Source organism: Zingiber officinale, chromosome 7A, assembly GCF_018446385.1.
Source record: "Zingiber officinale cultivar Zhangliang chromosome 7A, Zo_v1.1, whole genome shotgun sequence".
NCBI lineage: Eukaryota > Viridiplantae > Streptophyta > Magnoliopsida > Zingiberales > Zingiberaceae > Zingiber > Zingiber officinale.
The window spans coordinates 131,436,567-131,449,622 of record NC_055998.1 but is presented as its reverse complement, the minus strand read 5'-3'; the positions used below and the strand labels follow the sequence as shown (position 1 = coordinate 131,449,622).

Below are 13,056 nucleotides of genomic sequence, written 5' to 3'. Positions count from 1 at the left end.
CTAAAGGTTAGACAATTGGGAAAAGTGTGTTTCAATTTTTTGTTTAAGCATGATTGTACTTTAAGGTTCTAATCAAATTACTTTACCAGATTATTTTAAGGCTCTGATACCTAATCAACACCAATTTACTTGACTCATGTTTGGACTTAAGGACCAACTGAATAAATTACCTAAATTAAGATTCTAGCTACTCTCTCTCTTCAACTTAAAAATTAACAAGGTTTTGTATTCAAAATTAAGCTAAGTCTCTTTCACTTAAGCTATATTCTTCAAAGTTCAATGTTTACAAAAGGCTTAGCTAAATGATTCTTATAGCAACTTTTAGTTTTTTTTCAAACTTAGCCACCTTTTCAAAAAAATTTTAAGCTAAGTTACCTTTCAGATAGTTTTGCAAAACTTTAACTCAGTGTCTTCAAAATTTTAGGTGAAGATTTAGTTTTTAACTTAGCACTAATCCTGTTTTTTGAAAAAAAAAATTGAAAACTGGCTTTTTTTTTTTTGATAAATGGCAAAGGGGGAGAGTAGGAAATTCAAAAGTAATTCAAAAGTAAAAATTTAAAAAGGGAACCCTGTATTAAGGGGGAGCATCACAAAAGTATAAGTGTTAGCTTAAGTTAGGCGTTCATTTGAAATTATATACTTAAGCTTGCTCAATTACATTTTTTTGCTACCTGTGCATCTGTTTTTACTTAACTTTGAATTTGGGTTGCCATAATCAAAAAGGGGGAGATTGTTGGTGTGGGAAGCATCTAACGATCGAACCTAAGTTTTGATAATGGCAAAGGATTCAAAGTTAAGGTGAGTTGTGATCTAACAGCTTTTGCTGAGTGTTTCAGGAAAGTCCTAACTGCGGTTAGGCAAGTTAAAACCCTAGGGGGTGGTAACCCTAGGTCATAGGGGGTGGTAACCCTATGCGGAAAGCCTTGGCAGGTCGATGGCTTCAGGCAAAAGTCCTAGGGGGTGGTAACCCTAGGTGGAAAGTCCTGGTGTCGCGAACCAGGTGAAAGTCTGAACTGGCCGGTGAAGCGGATGTTCAACGGAAAGTCCGGAAGCATCGAGTGCCGAGCCAAGTCGATCCGGAGGATCGTCTGCAACAGGTAAATCTCCGAGTGGAGTAGGTGAGGACGCTGGACCCGGAACAGTAAGCGTCGGGTTGACCTAGGGTTTCGGTAGGAAACCCGAAGTCAACAGTTCGAATGCTGTCAAAACTTGTATTATTATCATTCATTATGCTTCTGTGCTTGTTTTGCGGTATGTGTTTGGGACTAACACATTTTCAGAACAAAGGAGCTAACCACGGATGAACAGTGTCCGAGGCGCCTCCATGGAGCTTGAGGCGCCTCGAGCCTGTGAAAAGGCCAGAGTAGATCGGAGGCGCCTGAATGGAGTTCGCCGCCTTGACCGGAGGTCAAGGCGCCTGGATAGGTCAAGGCGCCGAGCCGATAGAGTTCGACCAGTCCGTGTTGATCCACGCGGTGACTCGGCTGCTCAAGGCGCCTTGGTGAACAGTATAAGGCGCCTTGAACCCCCTTTATAAGGGGTCTCGACCAGCAGCTTCAAACAACAACTTTCAAGTGATCTTACTGCTACAAGCTGCTCACGAGACGATTCCAAAGTGCTGTTGCGAGACATCGACGACCCGGAGCTCTGAATCTTCAGATTACGATATTGTCGTCGGTATAACTGTATTCTTTTTAATACTTAACTGTAATACTTGTACTCTTGTCGAGCTTATAGTTGTTGCCCACGGAAAGCGATCAAGGATCGCGGGCCTTCGAGTAGGAGTCGTCACAGGCTCCGAACGAAGTAAAAATCCCTTGTCTCTCTGTGTTATTTTATTCCGCTGCATTAACTCTTACGTTTTACGATTCCGATAATCGAACGATTATAGCCACGAGCGCTATTCACCCCCCCTCTAGCACGTCTCGATCCAACATAATAGACACTAATTTACTTAATTGTCCCTGATATTTTCAAGTATAAAAAGTCCAAAAATGAGTATAATTTTTTTTAATTCAGCACATTAAATTATAATTCAGTATATTTTCTATCAAATTGAGCACGACTCTTTTTCCACTTTAATTAGATGAAAAATATACTAGATTTCTTTAAATGATACTCAATTAGATAGAAAATATACTAGATTTTCTTTGAATTATGCTGAATTTAAAAGGAATTATACTAAGTAGGAAAAAAAGGTCATGTTCAATTAGATAGAAAATATACTGAAATCTAGTTTAAAGTGCCGAATTTAAGAGGAATTATACTTATTTTTATATTTTTTATACTTAAAAAATATGAGGGACCAATTTTGATAGAAATATACTGAATTTTTATTTAAAATGCTGAATTTTGATAGAAATATATTGTATTTTAATTTAAAATACTGAATTTAAGAAAAATTATATTCATTTTTGGACTTTTTATATCTAAAAAATTTGAAGGGCAATTAAATAATGATATTTACATGAAAGAATTGAAGCAAATAAAACTTTATATACAAAGAGTGAAAACAAAATTTTTTAAACATAGGGACTACATGCAAAGTTAAAATTATGATTAGAGATTTTTTTCTAATTTACCGTCAAGATAACACCTTTATATATATAATTGACTTTATATATATATAATGAAAATAAACAAATAAGTTCACACTTAACTTACGTACGATTATTTAATTCATCTATATGCTTAGCAGCAAAGCAAAAAAATTTAAAACTCTAGGGGCATTATAAAAAACAAAAAATTGGAGGTGGAATTAAAATGTTATCTCTGTTCCTTTTGTCGATTTCTTTTTATCATGCTGTTAATTGGTCCATTGGAAGGCAACATTTGTTACATAAAAGATGGCATTAAAATACATTTTTGATTACTATTAAATGGATCTTTTCCCGGGATCCCTATGACAAAAATTTAGTGCACCGAATTATCCTTTTTTATTATTCAATTGGATGAACAAAATTCATCTCATTGATCCAAAAAAATTAAAACATATATATTTTGGAACATCCTAGATAGATCATAAATTCAAAAGGCTAAGTGAAAATTTCCTGAATTGAAAAAAAAAAACATATTGCAAAATTTGATTTCATAGCTTCAGCAGAAATTCCAATGATAAGAGACTGTAGCGAGGAAATTCAGGAAATCAATGCAACTCTCCAACATATCAAATGCCTGATCCAAGTTTTGACAAAATTCTTAAATCAAGTTAGAAACGATAACAGAGAAAAACTAAAGAAAAATGGCAACAAAATGACAGATCGCCTAAGGATGTTCCTCCAACAGGTTCCAGTTCATCAAACCTTCACTGCAGAAATCCCCCCCAAAACGTAATTTTAGCATCCATCCATAGAACATGAAAATAGAGAAGGAACTTTCTATGTCGTGTAGGAAGTTGAACGCGGAGTCAATTCGATGAGCGTATTAATGGAGTTCAGGGGAAAACCTACCTCTGCCTCTTCAGGTGCAGCAGGCTTCCCATGGTTTTCCTTTGTACCGTCTTCAGTTGCTGCTAAAATCGCCGAAAAAATATTAAGCATCTTTGGCTACTCTTAAAGAAACCCATCCAAAAATTTTGAACACTATTTCAAACCCATCTCTTTTATAACATATTGTGAGTGAATATTTCAAGACCAGAGTTGAGTCCTCTGTGGCGAACCAAGCTCTTACTCCAGCAAAACAAGTTCAGAATTCCGGGGATGTGAGTTCAAATGAATGTTTTTTAACCAGATGAGTACAAATTTAAGCAGTAAGATTCATCTAATAGTAGAAAAAACTAATTACCCAAATTCTCAAAAGCTTAGCAATACAAAATGAAAGATTAACGGAAAAGAATAACATGAATTTTCAAAGAGAGAGACCAACATTAAGTACACATATTAAATGGGTTACCCTTGTGCTCTCTGAACGAATTTCCAATACCATCATCTACGTGTTGGTGTTTTTTTTCTGTCAAACTCAAAAGTAAAGAATCTAGTACCGTTTTAATTAAATTAACTATTTATTTCGATTTTTTATTATTAAAAGGGAACATCTCCTAGGAAGAACACCACCTTGGTCAACGGGTGTCTTCTAGAGACATTTGCTCCTTATAAAAGAGGAGTCATTCTAAAGGTTCAAATCAATACACCATTGAAAAGTTCTAACCAAGAAGGATAGAAACTTCTCTCGTGTCCTCCCCTAATTTTTTAATATTTTCAAAACAATATTTACTACGCCACTCAACATTGAAAGGATCTACTACAAGCCTCTACAATAAAATGTTGCATAGAAGTAAGCTTGATACTATCCTATTCCTAGGGGTAAAAGATCAGAAACATATCCACATGAAAGGGTTTGGTCTGTTTTACGACTATGAGCTCTGGCAGCTTCAACTTGCCTCCAAGTTTTATTTTCTCTTATATACTTATATTTATATGCATTATATTTGTTGATGAATTGATTGTCTCTCTTGATTGGAATAAGGCCAATTGACAGAATCAATAATGTTATCCAGCAGCTCCAAACTTACCTCGATAGATGAATAGAAGGGAGAGAGAAATGAAACAAGCAAAAAAGCATCACAAGACAAGAAATGCTATATGCTACTATTTTTAAGTACAAAAACATGGGAACAGGTACAGAGAAAAGGGAGTTACTAAGGCACTAAACAGAATATTATAACCCTGCTAATCTTTGAATTGGTGGTAGGTAAAGTTGAATTGTTAAGCAATAACATGCAACATTCCTTATTAAAAAAGGCACAATATTTAACATGTAAAAACACCACAATATTTAGTAGCTTATTGTGCAAATATTCCCTTCATAATGCATGCAAGAATAACAATCACAATCATCAACAATTACCTCCATCTTCAAGGACATCGGAAGTCCACAAAGTAAGATTATCCCTCAATAGTTGCATGATCAAAGTGCTATCCTTGTATGATTCTTCACTCAGTGTATCAAGCTCGGAGATAGCTTCATCAAAAGCTTGTTTTGCAAGTTGGCAAGCCCTGTATTTAGATACATTGTGTACAGAGTCTGAATCAGATGATAAGCATATATCTAAAGAGTTGAATTTGATAGAAATTACCGTTCAGGTGAGTTCATGATTTCATAATAGAAAACAGAGAAATTCAGTGCCAACCCTAATCGAATCGGATGAGTAGGAGGAAGGTCCGACTCAGCTGCTTTTGTGGCAGCCTAAAAGCCCATAGTTTAGCAAAAGAATTCAATAGTAAAGAAATGTAAAATTTAGAAGAGGAACAAAACAAATAAATCAATAATTCCAAGAATTGAGAGACAATAAAAAAAATCAGAGACTATCCAAAAAAGCAAAAGAAAAAATGTGATAAACTCATAACACATAAATGTATGCTATATCCACTAGCCATATTACAGGAATCTTAACTCCATATTGCACCTTAGCATATTGCACCTTAGGTAACATACAAACATTAGCATCATTTATCCTCTAGCAGTTCAGAGTTCAAGACTTCAATTTGCTCAAAAGTAAAAACCAACAGAGTGCTTTAGTTGTTCATAATTAATGATTTTGAGATATATAAAATTTATGTATTTAGCTGCATACTGAGGAGAGCTACATATTCCCTTGAATTTCTGGTTGGTCTCCAAATACCTAAGTATAGAACAAAACAAACTATTTTAACCAAGGTATAAATCCAAATGCAAAACTAACTATCTCCAAAGGGCTTGTCTGCAATAATAGTGCAAACTTCTGTTTCTGAGCATAACAAGAAAACACATTCATGGGACTTCTGAACAAACACAATTTCATTTATCAAAAGCAAACACGTACAATGAAGAGGATAGGCTCCATTGGATCAATAAATAAACCTAATACACAATAATCCTTCTGCATCAACATCATGCATAGTCAAAAAGTCAAATGGAAGTATAGTAGTTATTGACATTCAGAAGTCAAATATTGAAGAGAATAAAAAAAAACACAACTCAGACCCATTCAGTAACAATGCAGAAAGAAGAAACCCCACACAGGGTGACAAGTACTCCGTTCTGTTGTCTACTATGTGTTTCTGTGATTGTAAAAAGTTAGGAACACTTTCCAAACTCAGCATATGCCACGGACAAACTATCATGTTTAAACATACATTTTGAAATTATTCGTACAAACTATAAAGAAAAATAAGAGAGAGAGAGAGAGAGAGTGGGGGAGAGAGAGAGAGTACATAGAATAGGCAGTAATGCTATCTTATCGTAATAAAGCTTTCCTGAAAATAAATACTTCAAATATATCAAATTCATAGGATATCAACTAGCTCCAATAGAAATAGATCTGAAAACAGATGTTAATTTGGACGTGTAATTAAAAATAGTACCATATTTCGTCAGTTAAAGCAAGCTCTTACGTAAAATAAAATATGGAAGAGGAAGAAAAATGAAAACTACCTCATACGATTTGAAGGACTGCTCTGCAGCTTCTTTTTTATCGCCTCCAGCTTTGAACTCTGCCAGGTAACGATAGTAATCGGCCTTCCTGTGACAAAACGAGAATAAACTTTGTGACCCATGAAAAGAACATCAAGCACCAAGGTGATTTCTTATATATATAACCGACATCTTGTGGTAGAATACAGATGTTTCGCCGGCCGAAGCTGAGGGGATGAGGTGCTCATCGATCAGGGAAATAATATCGGTGCAAATATTCGAAAGCTCCGTCTCCACCTTATGCCGGTAGTCCTTGATGTTCTTCACGTGGTTCTCGTTCCCCTTCGCCTCTTCCTTCTGCTCGATGGAGGAGAGGATTCTCCAAGAAGCCCTCCTTGCACCGATCACATTCTTATAGCCCACCGAGAGCAGGTTCCGCTCCTCCACAGTGAGCTCGACGTCGAGATTCGCAACCTTCTTCATAGCATCTACCATCTCTGCGTCGATCGACACGGATCAGATCGGGAGGCCACACAGAAATCCCAAAGACATGATAAAGAAATGGACGGAAACCCTAAGATTCCAGACCGGAAGACCTACCATCGTAGCGCTCGGCTTGCTCAGCGATCTTGGCGATGTACACGAAGTCATCTCGCTCCTTCTGGGACGCCATTGCCGATCGAGTGGGAACTCTTCGCCGCGATCGCCTTCTCTTGCCCTCAGCTTTTCGCCTTCGGTTCGGTGAAGACAAGGGAACAGATTAGCGGTCTGGACGGTGAAAGAAATCAAATAAATAGAAGCTTCTTTTTGTGTGTGTAGAAACTGGAAAAAAAATTCAAAGAGTTTTTTTTTAAATGTGTTAAATTTTCGATTTCTTCCACAATTAAAATGTAAATGGAAAAAATTAAAATAGCTAATTATTATTTTTTATCCTATATTTTTTCTCTCTAAAAACTCTTGTTATATTATACTTTCCTCTCCCACAATTGCCATCGACTTCTTTCTATGCAAGATCAATTGCATTATCTTTTTTATCATTATAATTATGGTCATTATAATCATAATTTTATTTTTTTTATAACTCAAGTTTCAATTTTTACTATATGACTATTCTTAGAAATGATTGATCTCGTCCAATTAATGAAAGTTTTTCATCGATTCTCAATACTAAATCAAGTACTCTACTCGAAAAGATAAACTCGTAAACTTTTTCTATACATAGATATTTCAATCCACGACCTCTTAGCATGAGTTTTTCACTAAATTTAACGTCAACATATACTCCAACAGAGGATCAAACCATGGTACTATAGAGTATCCCCGTTGTGCCTTCTTATTGCATCATGCCAGGAGCCATAATTCGATTAATTTGATGTTAACCGAAATAACCAATTTGATTAATTCAGTTTTAGTAAATTTTAATTCGATTCAATAATCAACATTAAATCAATTTTTAATTAATTTATGGACTGATTTAATCAAATGTCCACCCCTAGCCATAATCATATTTCTTATTGCTTCCATATAGTATGCATGCTAATTATAATTATTAAAGTGTCATTTCAACTTTCAAGTAGGGTTTGAGAGAGAGAGAGAGAGAGAGAGAGAGAGGGGGGGGGGGGTTATTAGGTTGCGGTTCCAATAGATTCAGCGTTGGAGGATTCATCACGTGTACTAAAACTTGCCTCTGTTATTGAGGATTCATCGCTTGTCAGGTATCGACAATCTACTATGGGCACTTCATGTTTACCTATTGGATATCTTATTGGTGGAAGTATTATTCAAAGTGTTGGATAGAAACTATCGAACAAATCACTCAAGTGACTAATTGGAAGGTGGTATCAGGATTCTGGAGGAGGTCCTTGCTAGGGATTGTTATGGGGCGAGGCACTGTAAGGGAAAGACTATCCATATTGTTGGGATTCAATCAAATCATATATTTAAAAGATTTGATAAAGATCATGGGTTTAAAAGGATATAGGATATCTCCATTGGTATGAGACATTTTGGGTAGAGCCCAAGAGCAAAGTTATAAGAGTTTAGGTTCAAAGTGGATAATATCATATCATTATGGAGATACGTGAGCATCCTTTGGACACAATAAATGGTATCATAGTCATGGTCTAGACTAGATGTCATGTGGGGTGACCTTGAACGAAGTTGAGGGTGGACCCGGGGTAGGTCAGGTTGACCGGATGCTTGTGGGAAGACCCCAAAACAGAGCAGGGTGATCAGATACTCGAGGAGAGGCCCGAAGCAGGTCAAGATGATCAAATACTTGCGAGGAGCCGAGTAGAGTAGGGTTGTTGGGGTTGCAAGGTTACAAACATAGTCCCATAATGAAAACACATTGGAAAGATCATACGTTTATAAGAAAAAAGATATCTTCATTGGCATGAGGCCTTTTGGGTATAACCCAAGAGCAAACCCATGAGGGTGTAGGTCCAAAGTGGACAATATTATACCATTGTGGAGATATCTAAATTCTTTTCAATCCTACAATTGGTATCAGAGTTCGGACTGCCAGAAGGTTTAACCACCGACTATGCACAAGAGCTATGGTCTAATTGAGCCATGTGGGTACAATATTGACCTCGAACAAAGAAAGTGAGGGCTCCTATGTTCAGATCAAGAGGACCAGACACCGGGCAGGAAGTCCTAGTTGCACTAGGCAAGGAAGTCCTGGTAGGTTGGGTGGACCGAGGGGCAAGAAGACTTGATGGGTCGAGGATCGAACGTAGGAAGTCTGTGGTCCTTTGTTAGAAGGGGGGATTATTGAGATTGCAAGGTTGTAAACATAGTCCCACATTGAAAACACATAGGAAAGATCATGCGTTAATAAGAGAAATGTTAGAGTGTATACTAAAAGCCTAGCTTTTGTAAACATTTATTTTCAAATAAAGAATCACATTGGTCAAAAATGCCTACATTTATGCTAAGTGTAGTTGTTCAATTAATTTATATTGTAGATAACATGGTGTGTGGTGTTACACACAGAAGATCATGTTATCGGTTCTTTATAAATTATAAATAGTAGCTCGTGACTAAGATGGAAAGGAACAAACCATTGGAATAGTCATAGTGTAATTAGGTGTTAGTTTATCTTGACTGATAAATTACACTAGTACACTTTGAGTGTACTGAGCAGGACCATTTAAGGTAAGTTCTTTTTATACTGACTTGATAAAAGAACAACACCTTAGTTATTATGGAAGTGTGTGCTCTTAATCTTAATATAATAACAAGCATATATATTTAGTATTCATTTCTTTAACTTATCAAATGATGAGATTTAGCTCGATAAATCAATAGGCCCGATAAATTGGGAAATGATATTACTTATAGTGTGTGTTGTTGATTATAGAAGGAAACTGTGTCCTAGTAATCTAGGTTGCTAATGTCCTCAAGAGGAGCTCATAAAGATTGTCATGTTAAACTCTGCAGGTGGACTTAGTCCGACATGACGATAAGGTTGAGTGGTATTACTCTTGGACTAAAATATTAATTAAAGAGAGTTGTCAGTAACTCATTTAATTAGTGGACATTCGACATCTTAAACATAGGGAGAATAACGCACTCATAATAAGAAGCCCAAAATGTAATTTGGGATTGGTGCGGTAGTTCAATAATAATTCTTTAGTGGTATGAATTATTATTGATGAAATTAAGTTGGGTGTTCGGGGCGAACACGGGAAGCTTAATTTCATCGAGAGACCAAAACTAATTTCTCCTCTCGATCCCTATCGTAGCCTCTTATTTATAAAGTATTATACCCACCTATACCCACCTTTATACTCATCCTAAGGTGGTCGGCCAAGCCTTGCTTAGAGCCCAAGCAAGGGGCCGCCCAAGTTAATCCTTGGATGAACCAAGTGGTGACCGACCCTAGCTTGAGTCCAAGCTTAGGTGGTCAGCCACAATAAAATTAAAAGAATTTTATTTTTAAATTTTTCTTATGTGGATTCCATGGTTTTAAAAGAGAGTTTAAAATTTAAATATTTCCTTTTATAGCTTTCTACAAAATATTAAGAAAAGATTTGATATCTTTCTTTATTTGTAGATTGAAGGAAGATTTTAATTTTGATAAAACTTTTTTTGTAACCATGTTCATGATTTAAAAGAGAGTTTTAAAATTATACATTTTTCCTTTTATAAGTTTCTACGAAGGATTAAGAAAAGATTTGATATATTTCTAAATTGAAAGGAGATTTTAATTTTAAAGATAACTTTCGTTTTTGGAAATCATCCACATGTTTAAAACAAAGATTTTAATTTATAAAATTCCCTTTTATAACCAACCATGAAGGGATAAATTATTAGAGAAATTTTTATTTTAAAAATTTCCGGAAACAAATTAGGAAGTTTTAATTCTTGTTAAAACTTTCCTTGTTTGGGATTATGAGGTTGCCGGTCACATTGTTTTAAGAAAAGGAAATAAGTTTTAATTAATTAAATTTTCCTTTTCATGGTAAAGTAATAAGGAAGTTTTTTATTTAAATTTTCCTTATTTGCCAAGACCAAGGATTATAAAAGAGGGGTAGGGGTGTCTTCATGGCTAACAACTCTATTCTATTTTTCCTCTCTCTCTTCCTTGGTGGTGTGGCCAGCCTTTCTAAGTTTTCCCTTCTTCTTTTTCTTTCTTCTCCTTGGCCGAAACTCTTCATCCTTTGGAGCTTGGAAGGTGACCAGATATTGCTTGGAGAAGAAGGAAAGAAAGGAGGCTTTGTTTCTTGCATCCCTTGGAGCTTGGTGGTGGTGGTCGAACCTCTACATCCTTGGAGGAGTCTTGGTGGGCGAAACTTGGTGAGGAAGAAAAAGAGCTTGGGTGGTTCTCATCTCAATAGATCGTTGCCCACACAACGTCCGAGATAGGAAGAGGAATACGGTAGAAGATCAAGAGGTCGTTGCGTACAAAGAAAGGTATAACTAGTAATTATTTTCCGCATCATACTAGTTTTTCTTTGTATGAAATCCAAACACAAAAAGCATATGACTCTAGATTTTTGGATTAGATATTCGAAGTTGTATTTTTTTTTTTATTTTTTCGATCTTGTGATTCGATTGTTCTTTTTGATTAAATCTAATGTTATTTTAGGAAATTAAATATTGAATTTCATTAAGAGGCTTTGTCGAGGCAGTGGTGGATGCTTCTATATCCAAGAAGGTCATGCGCCTCACCATGTTTGACCTGGGAGCCAATTTTTGAAATAAATATTTAATTGAATTTGTAACATAGATAGATTTGGATCAATAGTGTTAAGTTCTGCTTGCAATCCAAGTCTAAACCATTAAGAACAGATAAGTTAAATTTGGAATCAATAATGTTAAGTTCTGTTTACGATTCCGAATTTAATTTCTAAAGAACACAATATGTTGTTAGGAAATGTTCGACACTTGTACAAATTTTTGTACAGTGGAACCGGTACAGTCTTCCTAGGACCAACCAACAATTGGTATCAGAGCTAGAGTTTGTCTCTGTATGTTTGGTTTTCAGTTTAATTATGCACATGTCATACATAATTTAGGCAGGATAATAGTAGGATGTGCTAATTCTATGGTTGCAAACTCCAACTATTATGGCTTATGGTTAGTGTGTGTGATCGGACCCTTGGACATGTCAAGGGCATTTTATTTTGTGTGCATGATTATATTTAATTAATATAGCAGAAGCTATATGAGCCCTAGGATTTTACATTTATGTTTGATCTAGACTTGATGTGCATTCCCTTGTGGAATATAGGATCGATGTATGTAAAATTTTATTTTTTATGTCGCGGATCGTATCCTTACGAGGCGTGGTGCTATTGGAGAACCAGAGGCGCAGTGGAAAAGGAAGCTCGATGGACCCGACGGCATGAACCTTAGTGCAGGCAACATGCGAAGGACAATAATGGAAGAAGTCATAATAGTTGGAAAATTAATTTTCATATTTATTACTTTTATTTACTGTGATCACAAATTTATTTGAATTCCTTTTGTTTAAATTTATTTTAGTTATAAATGGATAGTAAAAACTATATATTTATATAAATAATTTACGAATAGTAGAGATAGAAATCTTAGACGGTAGCGAATCAGATAAATTTGAAATAAAATTTATATACATTTATTTACAAGGACAATATGTAATAAGTAGTGGAGTAAAAATAATATGCGAATCATATTATATTTTGTTATTTTATTTTAGGGTAAGAAAATAACCTTAAATTAAGAAAAATATCAAATAGACATTTTTTTTTGCAAAAAAAAAAATCTCTTATTTGATCTAAAAATAAGCTATTATAATGTATAGAAGCTATCAAATAGCTACTAAAATATATAGAAGATATCTAGTAGTTATAAAATTTTTAAAGTAAATTTAGGATACAAGAGTCGGGCATTGCAATTGTCGCAATAGCATTGGTGTCCTACCATGGGATCAATATAAGTTGTTCTATTGACACTCCTCATTCCAACCGAATATAAAGGATAGTTCAGTACGTAAAACTCACATAAATACAGAGTTTCAGAGAATGACCGAATCACCTTGAATCTATTACACATAATTTTACTTTTCATTGCAAGAGATTATTTTTACGGCTCAAATCGGTAAGGTCACACACAATGACCCTCAGGCTAGTGGACTCTTAATATATTTTGCAAGCATCCATTTCATTTGATCTATTA

At 35.3% G+C, this 13,056-nt stretch overlaps 1 protein-coding gene across 2 annotated transcripts; it reads right to left on the bottom strand.

Annotated features, from left to right (window-relative positions):
* Positions 1-3,136: 3,136 nt before the first annotated feature.
* LOC122002597 (14-3-3-like protein B) lies at positions 3,137-7,178 on the bottom strand. 2 transcript variants are annotated; one of them, XM_042557820.1, is made up of 7 exons: positions 6,991-7,178; positions 6,581-6,887; positions 6,412-6,499; positions 5,075-5,184; positions 4,846-4,994; positions 3,450-3,511; positions 3,137-3,307 (listed from the first exon to the last, which is right to left on the bottom strand). In XM_042557820.1, exons 1-7 carry the CDS (start codon positions 7,061-7,063, stop codon positions 3,305-3,307), a joined length of 792 nt encoding a protein of 263 aa, XP_042413754.1. In that variant the 5' UTR covers positions 7,064-7,178; the 3' UTR covers positions 3,137-3,304. The 2 variants fall into 2 exon arrangements, with proteins under 2 accessions (XP_042413754.1, XP_042413755.1); XM_042557821.1 differs by having other exon boundaries at positions 3,450-3,508.
* Positions 7,179-13,056: the final 5,878 nt, after the last annotated feature.

Coding starts and splice junctions, on each gene's coding strand:
- LOC122002597 (XM_042557820.1), bottom strand. CDS start 7,063: ATGGCGTCCCAGAAGGAGCGAGATGACTTCGTGTACATCGCCAAGATC. Junction 6,500..6,580: donor TCTGTATTCTACCACAAGAT/GTCGGTTATATA, acceptor GTTTTGTCACAG/GAAGGCCGATTACTATCGTT. Junction 3,512..4,845: donor CGATGTCCTTGAAGATGGAG/GTAATTGTTGAT, acceptor CGGCGATTTTAG/CAGCAACTGAAGACGGTACA.